This window comes from Anabrus simplex, chromosome 1, assembly GCF_040414725.1.
Source record: "Anabrus simplex isolate iqAnaSimp1 chromosome 1, ASM4041472v1, whole genome shotgun sequence".
In the NCBI taxonomy this organism is placed as follows: Eukaryota; Metazoa; Arthropoda; class Insecta; order Orthoptera; family Tettigoniidae; genus Anabrus; species Anabrus simplex.
In genome coordinates, this window is record NC_090265.1 from 140,842,654 (window position 1) to 140,858,813 (window position 16,160).

General features: G+C 38.7%; 1 protein-coding gene across 5 annotated transcripts in view; it reads right to left on the reverse strand.

Moving 5' to 3' along the window:
• Nucleotides 1-718: 718 nt before the first annotated feature.
• The window catches only part of tgo (Aryl hydrocarbon receptor nuclear translocator homolog tgo), a 778,633-nt gene continuing 763,191 nt past the window's right edge, over nt 719-16,160 (reverse strand). For all 5 annotated transcript variants that reach the window (XM_067157348.2, XM_068230411.1, XM_067157335.2 and 2 more), the window contains 3 exons: nt 10,326-10,510; nt 4,466-4,601; nt 719-3,446 (listed from right to left, as the gene is read on the reverse strand). In XM_067157348.2, coding sequence (XP_067013449.2) covers nt 3,208-3,446; nt 4,466-4,601; nt 10,326-10,510 — 560 coding nt within the window. In that variant the 3' untranslated portion in view covers nt 719-3,207. The remainder of the gene's footprint in view (nt 3,447-4,465; nt 4,602-10,325; nt 10,511-16,160) is intronic.

Consider the following 16,160-nt stretch of genomic DNA (forward strand, 5'->3'; position numbering starts at 1 on the left):
TAAGAGTCTTCATGGTTTGTGTTCCACATAGTTTAATTATTTAATCTCTCACACATTTCCCTAATCCCTATGGCACTCATCATCCCTATATTGCAACTCTATTTTGCACTTCATACTGGTCTATGTCACTCACACATACGAACAGCACAAAGGCATTTTTCTCACAATGAAATGTGTTTCAAGATCCCAAGCAAATTAAGAGAATGGTTTATACACAAACTCTATTACTTAAATTTTAATTTTAAAAAATGATCCTTTATGTCATTGCTTACTTATTTTATGCTACTGTAATTTATAGTAAGGTGACCTTTCCATCTAGAATCCAATTCTCAAAACATGATACTAAAAATTTAAAATCAAATGGTGTCACCACTGAAAGTCACAGCCTACTTCAAGCTAAGTCCAACACTGCTTCCATTTCCTACAAAGAGATTGCTGGTATATTAAAAATGTAATAGCACACTTTCTACAAAATATGTATAGAGTATTATTACTTCAACCAAGGGGTTGCCTGGCCGAGGCGGTGAAGACATGCTCGGTTCACCTGGCAGAACGTGGGTTTGATTCCCGATCAGGAAGTCGAAAAATGTAAGAAACAAGATCTCCGCTTTCGAAGGAGCACATGGTCCTGAGGTTCACTCAGCCTACATAAAAAATGAGTACCAAGTTAATTCCTGGCGGCAAAGGCGGCTGGGCATAGAGCTGACCATTCGAGTACCAAGTTAATTCCTGGCGGCAAAGGCGGCTGGGCATAGAGCTGACCACTCTTCCCTATCAAGTGCCGAGGTTACGGATAGTAGAAGCTTTTACCTTCCATCTATCCAAGGGCCTTCATGGCCTGTACGGAGATAACTTTGCTTTGCTATCACTACAACCAATTTAAAAAAATTCCTTCTCCATGAACTGGCTCTTCCCTTACCTAGAGCAACACATGGGTCATACATTATCTTACCGATAGCACTTATACTGTTGTGAGCATGAAGTGCCAGCATTTAAAGTAGAGTAATTTGAAGAATAAACTCTACCATTTGGATATATCCTCTTCTGGTGATGAAGTACAACCCCCAAAAATATTTTGAGATAATAATTTATTTACTAGGTCCAAAAGATGGATCTCTTGCATAATATAGTGCAATCAAGTATTGATGATGATGCTTGTTGTTTAAAGGGGCCAAACATCTAAGGTCATGGACCCCAATCAAGTATTATATGACACTTTTATACAGAAGACTAACCTTGCAGTGTAGGGGTAGAATACCTGCCTCTTACCTGGAGGCTCCGGGTTGATTCCCAGGTAGGCCAAGGATTTTTACCTGGATCTGAGGGCTGGGTCGAGGTCCACTCAGCCAACGTGATTACAATTGAGGAGTTATCTGATGGTGAGATAGTAGCCCTGTCTAAAAAGCCAAGAATAACAGCCGAGAGGATTGGTCATGCCGGCCACATAACACCTTGTAATCTGCAGGCCTTCGGGCTAAGCAGTGGCTGCTTGGTAGGCCATGGCCATTCGGGACAGTGGCACCATGGGGTTTAGTGGGCTTACACAGAAGAATTGTCATGTGTTATGTGCAAGGTAAGGCATCTTCAACAGAAAAGTTTCAATCATCTTTAAAACAGTTCTGGGGCCGATGACCTTCAATGTCAGGCCCCTTAAAACAACAAGCATCATCAAAACTGTTCTGGTATTCCATTGTCTGGAATATTAAAATGAGAGAAAATCTGTCAGATTTTTTGTACATGGAGGCTAATCTCGAGAAACACTCAACTAATTTCAGTAATTCTTTCACCGTTAGAGAGCTAATTTCTTCAAGGTCATCAGAGACTATGTATCATTATGCTAGCTTCTCAGATGAGTAGGTAGCTTTTAAGAAAAGTACAGCTAGTTGGAAAAATTGTATGTCTGGAACCCTTAAAAGTGAATATGTGCCCTGCCTGAACACGGAACCCATCCCGAACGTACCGCTATTTTTCACTATAGAGAGCATAAACTCAATAGGGAAAGCCTGCCCAAAATTGCAGTAGCTAGGCACGCATGGAGAAGATATTAGTGCATGTATCAATGAGCGTACCAGGTGACTAGGGAAGGATGAACTCGCTCGGCTTACTCCGGTGCTTTGGTAAACTCAAAACAGAGTTTGCTTGCTAAGTTAGCACAGATTTGTTACCTCTTTCTGTAGTATATTAATTTAAAATATTTTATTCATGGAAGCATTTTTGGAAAAGAACTCAGCTTATCCTGTCTAATCTCAGGCTTTGTTACTGGTTTTCCCCCTTAATGTAAGATTACAATCATTATCATTTTCCAGCAGTATTCTAGATAACTGATGTAACTTAATTAGTTTTATGTAATACTTCTGCCTAGCATATGCTTTTACATCTCTTAAAATTTTAATTGACCTCTCATCCAATTTTATTGAAAATTTATAACATGTTGAACAACTAAAATTCCCTATTTAAAATATTAATGATAACTAGAAACAGTGAAATTGATGGCTTCTACAACAAATCACAGCTGATGATAACCCCCAGGGAGAACATCATTTCAGCTCAAGTTCTATGTAAAATCAAACAGTACAGTTTTGGCTATTTTTCTCTGTATAGCATATTAAAGATGAACATGAAATTCACATCAATTTCAAGGTGTGCAAGTCAATCTTGGTTCCATATAAAAACAATACAAAAATAGTAACTATTCTTCCAGAGTGACTGTAATTTGGTTACTGTGAGTTCATTTTGAAAAGTGAGTGTGACCCAACCTAATACTTGTACTTAAGACAACATCTACATGCCCAAATTCAAAGTCTCCCACTATTCTGAAAAACCTAGCATGCATTCATATTCAACTTCTAGAAATTGAATTTAAACTTGGACATCAGATGCCAGATGAGTTGGAAAGCAAATCAAATCAAAAGTATCAATTTACTATTTTATGTAAACAATTGCATCAACCCCTCATATACCAGTACTCCAAGTAGGCTGTAATTTCAAATTACACATTCACCATAAATCCACTCGGAGAATGTCTTCTAAACATTCATGGTTCTAGGGGTTCACTTTATCATACAAATAACAACAGTATACTTGCATTTAAAAATTAAAATGAAATTTTTTAATGAAAATGGACATGGAAGATTAATTTTACTTCACTTTTCACTTTACTTTTGAGATCTTGAAACACACTTGGTAAAAGTAGCGCTCACTGCACTCTCACTCAAAGCTTGCGTTGAACATGTTGAGGTCTTCAAAAGATGTGCCTCCTCCTTGGTCCAGCATTTGGAGCATATCTGACAGCTCTTGTTGCTGAGGGGGTCCACCAGTGCCTGGCTGACTGGAGTTAGCTGCACCTGCTGCTACTGGTCCACCTGAACCACCAGGATGTCCACCAGATCCACTGGAGCCAGGGCCAGAGTCTGAAGCTTGACTGGAGCCCTGCCAGGCCCACATGCCTATCACAGGAATACAAGAAAACATTTAAGTTAAAAGTTACTGTTGATATTTACTATGCTCAAAACCTATATGGAATGAAATGGCACTCTGAGGGCAGTATCTGCTAAACACTGGTTCTAAAAGGCACGCACCTGGTGAACAATGGATAACTATAATTTTTATACGCATTGTCAAAGACTTTCTCATGCCCTAGAATAAATTTTCTGCCTCCAATATGGAAAAAATAAAAATTACAAAACAATTGCATTCTTCAGTCATTTGTAAATACAGTAGTTCTTTGTAAAACAAAATTATGCAAATAATTTACACAGCTGGATTTTTACCCATATTTTAAGTCAAAACAGTGCATAAAGTAAATATAGTACAGGTAATTGATCTTACTTTCTCAATACCCTGCACTTCATACAAATAGTAACCTACTGATCTAAGATTTTTTTGAAATGTAATTAGTAGAGACGGGAATTATAGGCACGAATAGGTTAGAATGCAAACGTATTTAACCAAGGCGCAAGTGCATGTTACCCGCATGCCGGTTCTGCGGTGAGATTTGCATATATATTATCGATCTGGACAAACAGATCCCCTAACATTTATGCAACTCCCCGACATAACTGTAGAGCGGCTAGATTACACTTGCGCCTTCTTCAAATACGTTTGCATTCTAACCTATTCGTGCCTATAATTCCCGTCTCTAGTAATTAGATATGACTGAAGCTACAGGGATAAGTGCAAGACATTCATAACAAGCAACAGAAAAGGTTATGAACTACATGTTGTTGGTCCATATTGAACTGAGATAACATATAAATTATAAACCGGAGAGATTTCCACCTATTCAATACATAGTTGTGTTTCTTTCTCCTGTTTATAATTTATATGTTATGCAACTGAAAGCCTATCATATGGACGATAGCCCAAACTCCATATTAGCATCATATATTATTAAAAAATAAAGTATAGGTTACTTATGTTTACAGTAATTTGTTCCCTAACTCCAGGGGTGTATTGAGATACTGACCTGCATTGCCTGGTGCTGACGTGGGTGTGTGGTACGTTGCTGCACGAGCTCCCCCACTGAGCTGGGTATATGTTGGCCCACTGGGTGAACGGGAGGGACTCAATTGGCTATACTGATAGCCCTCAGTTACTGGCTGCTAAAAAAAGAAATAAAAAGAAACTAGAAAACTTATATGTATAAACAATTTACCCATTACAGTGTCTTTCATAAAAGAGAACCATAATAAGCTTTTCAAGTCCTATTATAAACGCCAATTACAGACAAAGAGATTACTTTTATCATCTGGGAATTATACAGTTAATAAAAACAGATCGAAATATGAAAAACAGCAAAATTTTGCAACAAAGAACGATCCTGGACACAAATAGGAACACATTACAGGATGCAGGTCAGTGTGGGAAGTAAGAGAAGTAGAAAGAAAGGACAAGGACAATTTCCACATCTTCATACATTGCTGTCTTCAAACAGACTGGCTCCCTCCTAATCAATCCATCTCTTCTCAGCTCCCAAATAACTCATTTCTGCTCCTCAGCTTCATCAGGAGGGTGGGCTTCAACATTCACTGAAGGGCACGTTTAACAGATCTTGTCTTGATGTGAGAAGTACAGGATAATAAGAAAGCTGGATAAACACAGGTAAAGGGGAGAGACAAAAAGGTAAAGATGAATACAGGTGATAAAGGACTAGAAACATCACAGGTAAAACAGAAAATGAGACAAATATATATATAGGAGAAAAGGAACCCAACTTGTCAATATAAGTACTGGAAAGGAATAAACACGTGCACATCTTCATACTATTTCTACAATACTTTCTATTTCTCCCTTTGCACCTTAACCTATCAAGTTTACCTATCATGTGTTTCTTTCAAACTTTTTATGTAGGACTCCATAACTATCTTAAACGCTAATATAAGTTTCCCCTCCAGTGCAATCCTAGCTAACTTCAAGAGAATAATATTGTTGTTTTAATGTCCCACTAACTACTTTCTTGAAGGTTTTCGGAGGAGCTAAGGTGCCAGAACTGTATCCCGCAAGAGTTCCTTAACATGCCAGTAAATTTACCAACACAATGCTGACATATTTGAGCACCTTCAAATACCACCAGTGTGAGCCAGGATTGAACCTGAACTTTAAAGAGAGCTAAAAGATCTGCACCATCACAGTACACAAATAAAAACTCTCAACAAACAGAGGTAAAATAAAATAATATAGAAACAAACTACACTGGCTGTAAAAAAAAAGTGGAACACTTTGTAAAAAAATTGAATTGGAAACAAATAAACACCGACATAATATTAAGATGGTTTCCTTTTAGGGAGATGTTATGAGCTAAGAAACAAGTATTCACCTACGGGCAATAAAACCTTTTTAGTTAAAAGCTTCTGCAATTCCATAGTGGAAGCTATTGATGGATTATCATCATAAGGCAAAAAATGTTTCACAAGTAAAAAATTTATGGATGACAGGTTCCTGGTCCTTCATGTCTTGTGAGGTCATCACATTGCAACAGTCCAGGTGAGAAATCATCTCAAGGCAGTAAGAAACGTCACTGTAAGATGATGAATTCTGGAGACCAACTGGAAGTCTAAAAGACCCACCACTAGTGTGCATCTTATTCCCCAGCACCGAGCAGAGTGATTAGAATTTGCACATCAATACTGGAACTGGACTGTGGAATACTGGTCAATGAAGCTTTTCACAAATGAGTCACACCTCAACATACAGCAAAGTGCATCACTGATTTCAGAGGCTAGTTTATAATTTCTCACATCTGGTTAAATTTTGGAAAAGCTATTCCCAGGTAAATTTATAGTGAAAAGGTTATTACTCTACTATAACAGAAAAGTTTTTAAGTTACATTTAAATGAGTCGACACTGGGAAGTATGGCCTCCTTCATAACACATTACTCTACTGGTGCCGGAAATGTTTCATGATACATATACGGTTAAGCTGGGTTAGGTGGCTCTGTCTGAATAGAAAACTGAAACATTTGCCACAGAAGCCTCTAGAGTGATACTAGTACAATTTTTAATAATAAAATTGAACATACGTGTTCACATAGTATTAGAATTATAAAAATACTAACAAGTAAGCTGTAGTATGGAAATCATCCATGAAAATGCAAGTTTTGAAGAAACCAATTGTTGTTTCATACCAATTTTAATGTGTGTGTGCCCCCCCGGCCGACTTTTACAAAAAATGTGATATAACGACAATCCGCTATAGCGAGTAAATTTTTCATCATTATGAATTCTCACTATAACAGATTTCTACTGTATAAATAATATAAGTAAAGAACTGGAATCAGAGATAAGGCTTTTTGAGATGATGTTAAACTGTATAGAGTAATAAATAAGTTACAAGATTGTGAGCAACTGCAAAAAGACCTTGACGATGTTGTGAGATGGACAGCAGATGGTAAACGAGATGAAAAGTCATGTCGTGAGTTTCACCACGAGGAAGAATCTTCTCAGTTTTAATTACTGTGTTGATGGGGTCAAAGTATGTCATATGGATCACTGAGTACCTACAGTAAGGATAGATCTTACCTGAGTTAATCATATAAACAGGATTGTAAATAAAGATTACAGATATCTTCACATGGTTATGATGGTATTTAGGGGTTGTAGAACAGATGTAAAGAAGAGAGCATATAAGTCACTGGCAAGACCCTAATTAGAGTATGGCTCCAGGGTATGGGACCCTCACCAGAATTACTTGGGTCAAAGAGTGGAAACAATCAAAAGAAAAGCAGCACAATCTGTTCTGGGTAATTTCCGACAAAAGAGTAGTGTGTTGTTTTTCTTAAATATATGATGCCATCTCTTTCCAGTTTCAACTCAGTTAAAAATTAAAAGAGTAGTGTTACGAACATATAATAAACTTTGGTCTGGGTGGGGGTAAAGAGATAAGCTGCTTGACTGAGCGGTATGTTGCAGGTTATGAACTTCATGTTTATGGTCCGTATTGATTGTTATCTGACTTCAGTGGGGAGAAATTAATTTTTCTTTTTTAAATAGGTCCACCTTATCAATACAATGTATATTTACATATAATAAAATTAATAAAGCAGGACATGTTTCACTCCTATTTCAGGCATCTTCAGCTGCTAAGAAAAGATTAATATCACTAAAATGCACTACTTAGGTCACGTTCTTAAAAATTCTTCAAAACAGTATTATCTTGAAAATGTCTATAAAACACCATAAAAAGGAGGTGTGAACATAACATCACCTGAAAGGTTCGTAACAAGTACGACAATGTGAACAAGTGTGAATAATAAAAATTGTAGCACACAACTTTTAATGTCTCTTAAAGACTTGTTGAGAGACATGTAATTCGAACCTTACATAAACCTATGAGAACTTGTCTTGTAGTATACATAGTTATATGGGGCTACACTTGTGAGCAAGTTATGTTGCTGCTTGTTCTTAAAAGCTTATAAAAAAAATTATGATTAAAACTGTTATGAAGTGTTAAAATATATAGTTGTATGGAGAAGGAGACTCCTCAAAATTCGATTAAGATGATATGGTCTTGATTATAGAGAACGAAATTGAAGAGTATAATATTGTACAAGATCCCCTATGTTAAGTTGCTCTGCAGCCAGCTCACTTGGACGGTGTGCCCTCCATTACTGGCGGCTGTAGCTTGACGCGCATTGTATGCATATTTTATCGCACAGATACAATTGCAATGTTCTGCATTCTTCATCAGTTCACAAACAAAAGAACTTGCTCCACAGCACTGTCACTCATAGACTGAACTGTCTTGATCGCCGGCAGAACTGGACTCAAACTGAACAGTGTCATGCGCGTTCGGCATGTCTTAAATAGGCAGGCCGACCCTTTCAGATACTTCGTGAAAATAGAAGCCTCATGGAAATCTCTGGAAGTGGAATGCTCTGGGTTTCTTTTGCACTGTTGGAGAGGCCTGCAACTGGTGACAACAGTAGGGGTGGTACCAGGGGCCGGCTTTGTGCATATAGCTTGTCTCTGACTAAGTCACTAGTAGGGCCCACTTGGTGATGTCACTCACTAGACTAGGCTAACGTGCTCCTTCCAAAGTCTCACATTAAAATGGCAGACAATGTAACAATATATGTAGATGGAAGAAATTCTATCCTACATGTATTTCTCTAGTAAAAAACCTCAACTTTTATTTCTATGTATGTATAATTTCTAATGGTGTACTTACAAGTGAAAATCAAAAACATCCTCCTCCATACACAGACGTTTGTATACCCTGCAAATGCTATTCCCAAATACGTAGGTGGATCAAAAGGTTAGTTGCACTAACGCGACGCAGCAGCGCGCTGTGTGTCGCAAACGTGGGCAGAGCGCAGAAAGGGACAGACACTGGCCACATGTCTGTTAGGCAGGTCGCTGTGGTGTCTCATCTAGTATTGTGTGAATAGTGGCCAAATGCAATGGTGCGTCAACTGGACGTTCACTCCAAATATGAGGTGCGTGTGACAATCCGATTTCTATGGGCCAAAAGAAAGAATTGCATGGACATTCATCGTGAAATTAGTGCTGTGTATGGAGAGCGGGCCATTTCCCGGCAAGGTATTGTAAAGTGGTGTCAGCAATTTGAAGCCGGACGCACGGATAACCTTCACAAAGGCAGGCCCGCAACATCCAGGACCCGTGCAAAGGTCAACAGTGTGAATGCGATCATTAGACAGAACCGGCGCATTAAACTGAGAGAAATCGTGACGCAGCTGAACATGTCGTATGGCAGTGTGTTCGCCATTGTTCACGAGGACCTTGGATATCGTAAGGTGTGTCAAAGATGGGTCCCACGTCTTCTCACCGATGAACACAAGGGACGTTTCCAATTTTCCCTGGCATTTTTGCAACACTATGCCGCAGGCGGCAACAGGTTTGTGCGGCGAATCGTCACAGGCGACGAAATGTGGGTCCACCACTTCACCCCCGAAACAAAACAAACATCAATGGAATGGGTGCACCCCTCATCACCACAACGAAAGAAGGCCAAGGTTCAACCTTCAGCCGGTAAGGTTATGGCGACAGTGTTCTTTGACATGGAGGGTTTGCTGCACATGGAATTCATGCTAAAAGAAACGACGATCAACGCGGCGCCATATTGTCAAACGTTGCACCGGTTGCATAAAGCGATTAAAGAGAAGCGCCGGGGGAAATTGAGCGCCAGTGTGATTTTGTTGAACGATAACGCAACACCTCACAAGGCCCACCAAACGAGAGAACTGCTGCAGCGTTTCAAGTGGGAGGTCTGGCAACATCCACCCTACAGTCCCGACCTAGCGCCATGTGACTTTCATCTGTTCGGTAAGCTCAAAACAGAGCTCGGTGGTCGACGTTTCCAGACCGATGAGGAGGTGAAGGCCGCTATCTCCGAGTGGTTGCAGAACGTTGGAGGATATTTCTATGCATCCGGCATCGACAAGTTGGTTGTGCATTCGCAGAAATGTTTGGAGTCTCTTGGAAACTATGTGGAAAAGTGACGTTACAGTGTATGTCGTTAAAGTCGTGTTGCTGTTGTATAGGTGGTGCAATAAATGGCTATAACTGGTAAGTGCGACTTATTTTCTGATCTGCCCTCGTACTTCAAGAATACAAGACGATCAGGATCACTGTATAGCACTAAGCAATTCAACCCACATAAGAAAGAAATATATATCCCATACTCTCAGAAACAATGCTATTAGGCACTGGTGGCCTTTTAAAACTCTGTTATCTCTACCTTGGAGAAAATAAATTTCGTTTTCACGACTCTTCACTAGTGTAAAAAAGTATGGTTCATGTTGATCTTCAATCATTACTTCCAATGTTGGAGCTATCACTGATCACAGAAGAACTAATACTACACTTACCTGTCTAAGGCTCCACGCCGTTTGTGCAGGTGTGGGACTGGTTGTAGCCGTCTTGCTGATACGACTAAGAACAGAGCCGGAACTGGTTTGTGCATTGGGTGATCCATACCCAATAGGAGAATGAGTAGGGTCATAACTACTGTATACATTCTGCGCACTATTTGGACGAGCCTGAGGTTGCGTACCTAGAAAGTAACAGAAACTCAATTATATTGTAAACATATGACTCACCACTTCATAAATTTAATAAATCTTTTGAAAGTTCTAGACTCCCAAATTTCTCAAGAAATGAACTAAATAATAGAGAAATGTACCATCACCGCTTTTGTTGCAATTTTCTTTCTTTCCCCCCCCCCTTTTAAACCTGGCAGTTTTCATGGTTCGTTTACCTATACAGTTCTTATACAATGATGCAGCTTTTTGTTTCTTTTTTAATATCTGAAGCCATCTCTTTTCAGTTTAGACTCAGTTAATTTATAACTGTTCTGTTCTTCAGTCTGCCGAAACTAATTTTGAATAAATAAATTTATAAACTACCTGAAAATGAAAACATATGGTAACATATGCTAACAGAAAAAACTTAACTAAAATAGAATTTTCTTTTTCAGGAAGTTTATAAATTTTATATTCAAAATTAGTTTTGGCAGACTGAATAACCTAACAGTTGTAAGTTCACTGATACAGCAATATTTCGAGTTCTGGTTTGTCGGCATGATGGAGCAGGGAGTGAGGAGGAAGGAGGGGGTATTAAGTCTCTCTGATGTTCCAGGTGAAGCTGCACCCAATCGGTTCTGTATATCCGGGAACTTAAAAGTGCCTTGGCATTGCGAGACAGCAAATCAGTTTTAATGTTGCTTCAGGCACGCTAAAGTAAAGTGCTCTCAAACTAAAGTCAAGTGAAATATTATTACAGGAGATATAGTGAAAACACTGAGCAATCAATTATAACACACTGTGTTAGTGTTATATTGATACTTTATTTTTTTTAAATTTTAGCCAAGGGTGTCCGGAAAAAAACATCTTATCATAAGTTATGAATTTCATTATGATCCGTATTGACAATTGATAGTAAAAACATCTTAGTCGAGCGAAATATAGAGAATTAGCAAAGGAAAAAATGAAAAACAAACTGAAATTTTGGCTAAAACCAGAAAACATATTTCCAGAAATCTTTGGAAGGCTCTGGTCTTTGCAGATCCAAACCTCATGAGGTCATAAAAATACAAGATGATGTAGTCGTAGGTTTGGATGAGGTTTTGCTGTTGTAAGGGAAGAAAAAACTCAGTCTATTTCAATTTTGTACATTCACCTGATGTCAACAGTGCTCCTAATACTCCTAATCACTATTGTTGATGATTACTCAGAAATTTGACAATACTCAGCACGAGAACACAACACTCTTGCTGTCTATCAAAATCTACATTTATAAGTGATCTGCTAAATGGTTATATAATACCGTATTTACGCGAATAATACCCGCACATTTAAAAAAAATTTGGGGCACAAAATTGAGGTGCGGGTTTTATTTGCGTCAATGTTGGCATTTTTTTTCAAAATCAGCCTTCCTAAATTTAGGGTGCAGGATTATTTGGTGGCGGGTTTTATTCGTGTAAATACCTGTATACCTGTATTTACGCGCATAATACCCGCACATTTTTTAAAAAAATTTGAGGCATGAAATTGGGATGCGGTTTTTTGCAGAAAAGTTGGCATTTCTTTTTTTTTTTTTTCAAAATAAGCTTGCCTAAAGTTAGAGTGCGGGGAATATTCGCGTAAATACGGTACTTTACAAGGGCAACAGATACACGAGTGCCTTTGGACGGAGAAATGCTAAAAGCGGCTCTCAAAATAAGAATGCAATATTTTTTCCAGATCATACTTGCTTTGAGAAAATATAAGAAAGACATCTACAGAAGCACAATACACTGTACAATGAATGAGCATCACAGTGGAGAAAAGCAAAGTGGAGATGACAAGAGAGAATAAAAATCAAAGACAGAGATATTAAGTTGCAGGGAACCTGAAGTTCTTAGTAGAACTCAGCATGAGGATACAGCTTGAGAGTATTTTCTACCCGAAGTAATACAATTTACTATAGAACAAACGTGTACCAATGAAAGCTAATGAAATAATGTACAAACCTAACAAAACAAATGTTAATGGGACCTGGCCAATGACAAAAACAGATGGAAGTCAAATACAGGCAACAGAAATAACATTTCTTAGAAATGTGGAAGACAAGGAGAGAGTGAGAAATGAAGACATATGGAGAACAACTATGGTAGAAAAGTAGAGAGAGAAAATGGAGAAAAAATAGACCAAGATGATTCAGACAAATGAAATTAATGAATAAAGAAACTAAAATAAACTAAGAAAGCAAAGGCTGCAGGCCAACATACAGGAAGCTCCATCGTTTCCTGCAAAGGTTCTTTCATGGAACCCATTGCAGTACTGGTTGACAAACATCTTCAGCCCTTTGTATGTTCACTTAGTTCTCACAATCATGACACCGGTCATTTTCTACAACGTTCTGCCACCTTTTCTAAACCCCTTCCCTCAGACTGCCTTCTAGTTTCTAATGACATCACGTTGCTATACACCCACATCCCTCACACGGACAGACCTACGGCCATCAAGTCCTTCTTGAACATACGACAACCCAATGCCCTGCCCTATACTACCTTCCTCATTGTTCCACCAGATTCATGGCACTGCTATGGGCACCCCTCAAGGCAGCAAGACTGCCTCTTCTTACCCAAAGGCTCAGAGTTCAATTCCTGGACAGTACAGTAATTTTTATCTGGATCTGAGGGTAGGCTCACAGTCCCCTCAGCCTATGTAGAAACAACTGAGGAGTTATCTGATAATGAGATAACAGCCCTGGTCTAGAAGCCAAGAATAATGGCCAAAAGGATTTGTCGCACTGGCCACAAGTCACCTCGTAATCTGCAAGCCTTTAGGCTGAGTAGTGGTGAGTTGGTAAGTTGGTAAGTTAAAACCCATCAGGACTGTAGCATCATGGGGTTTTGCTTTGGTTTTTCATAAATGATAACCTTTATCTTTAAAATACATTATGGTAGAACTTGAATATGCACCGTGGAAGTTTTATAACAAAATAAGAAAGTAGGGAGATAGTGGGTTAAAATCCCACTGTCGGCAGCCCTGAAGATGGTTTTCCGTGGTTTCCCATTTTCACACCAGGCAAATGCTGGAACTGTACCTTAATTAAGGCCACAGCCGCTTCCTTCCAACTCATAGGTATTTCCTATCCCATCGTCACCATAAGACCTATCTGTGTCGGTGCGACGTAAAGCCACTAGAAAAAAATTAAAATCTTATGTGGTATTCCTTTTAGAGGAAAGATGTGTTCGTCACTATGTCCAGGAACCCACCAGCCCATCCCCAGGAGAACATTTACTTTTATAACCTAACTAGCAAATGTACCCATGCTTTGCTACGGTATTCTACATTGTATACAGATTTTTCTGTAAATTACTGTAAAGGCTTGCAGCGAGTACAATTATATAAAATTGCATGTCTCTTAGCGCTATCCTAGAAACAAAACAGGGAGGACGGAATACGTTCTTTCCGAAGTAAGGTAGGCATTGGAGAAGTTTTGAGGGTAATGGCAGGCCAAATTTCCTACTGCCAATCACAATTGAATTTGGGAGTTTCCACTATAATGGCGGGCTCGCTTGGCAACTGCCATTCACAACAGAGATGGAGAGTTTTCGTTATAAAGACAGGCCCTTTTCCGTAATGCAAGTCACAGCCGAGTTCAAAAGATTTGACTATAAGCGAGAAGTGCAGCACTATCTAACGTATCAACAATTGAGACACAACAATAAATCATAGGACCAATGTTCTTGATCTCTTCTAATAGAACGGCGATTATGCTATCTGTTTTGCAATACAACTTACTGTTTAGCCACCAATTATCCCGAAACGAAGATCTGCACCGTCATTAAAATGCATCCATATTTCGATATTTTCCGGGGCCAAAAGATGTATATTTTAACAGCTTGGAATATTTCCTCAAAGAAAAGAGTGTCCAGGTATCGAGATTAGCACTCGCATACATGCAGAGAAATTAAGGAAGGAAGTGATACAGTTAAGAAAGTTGAAATTAACAGAAAATAGGATTATACCTGAGGAAAGCCGGATAAGACAAATACGTAAATACCACGTGGATGTATTGGAAAATCAAATGTCCCTCAATAAATTATAACTGAGCACAGCGGGATGAGTACAAATATGTAAATTCTAAGTGAATGTATTGGAAAATCAAATACCCCTCAATAAATTATGCTGGTATGAGTTACGGATATAAGAAAGCAGTACCAGAGGAGAGATTCAGGCGCAGGGATTCTTAGGTAAACAGATACAAAGATGACCTAAGGTGTTATTACTTAAGCTATTCAAAGAAGGTTATAACCTCCAATGATATTCCACCAATATCCCGCAGAATGGCCGACTGACGTTTCTCTTGCTTTCTACCCAAGGAACAACCACAAGTTTATAGGAATGATGACAAAAATGGCAATACGTTACTTCCCTGCTGGCAAGCAGTCAGAGACGTTGCCATGGTAACCTGTAGGTTGGTTGTCGGCCTGGTCGGTCACTCAATGCAGAGCATGATACCCACAGAAAATAGTAATTTTCTCAGTCATTTGAAGAGTAAGCTAAATTATGAACATAACAAAAGTTGTTTATAATGAAGAGACGTTTCATATACAGTTCATGGATTTTACAGAAAATCAATAGTATAAGAGAAAATGGTGGAAAACTATCCTGGTTATTCTATAAACTCCCCATCTATTCAAAGATTTTCATATCATATGCATATCAAAGCCTTCCCCACGATGAGTATACTCCAAATATAATGTTTGGTCAAGATCTATCCAGCTGTTTCACCGTGATGGTGGAACATACAGACAAACAGACACTAAAAATAAAAACCACCGATTCGGTCTTGAGTTGACCTAAAACGGATAAATATCTGAAAAATTGGCAACACAAACTAAATTACAGACAGCGGACCCCTACAACTTTATTTATATAGATAAAGAGTAGTACATGCCATTCTCTACTGTTCGAGTAGCTACTAGCACTGCTATTGGCTGACATATAATCAGATATGATGTCATTCCCAGCATTGATGAGAAATATATTCAGCTACCAACCCGTGCAGAATAAAAGCACAAGTAAATAGAACCTATCTTTGCTCATCCAGGCCAATTTCTGCCATGAGAACAGTGAAAGGGGCCACACTCCCTTCGAGAGGCTTATTCTATAGCTGTGGCGCACACTGTCTGCACGGCAAGAAAAAAGTCATTTAGTAGCTATAACCTATCTTTTCACGTTCAGGCTAACCTCTGTCATGAAGACAGTGGACCCTTTGGGGGCTTTTTTTTTTTCTATGGCCATGGTGCATACTGTTCGCATGGCAAGTAAAAAAGTCATTTAGCCTTTTTGCCGCACCTAACAATGTACACCAATTGTCTTCTTCCTCGTTTCTAAGTAGACAGTTTGGCAGTCTTGTGCACCACATGATCACATCATCCATGAGAGAGAAACAAATTATAGCCATACCATGTCTAGATATTTGCGATGCAAATGGTGACCCAAAGTACCAATGTTGCATGACACAAGGTAAAATTTTGCCTAAATGATATGGAGAAAAGTATTCATATTTTGATTATGTCAGACATATAATAGTATCTGCCAACATTTTTAAAAATTTTAACTGAATTTTTCTTATAATAGAAGCTGAAGTTTCAAGGCATAAAAATACATCATTACCAGAAAATAATCTGTTCCCCCTGGTCTTGAGAC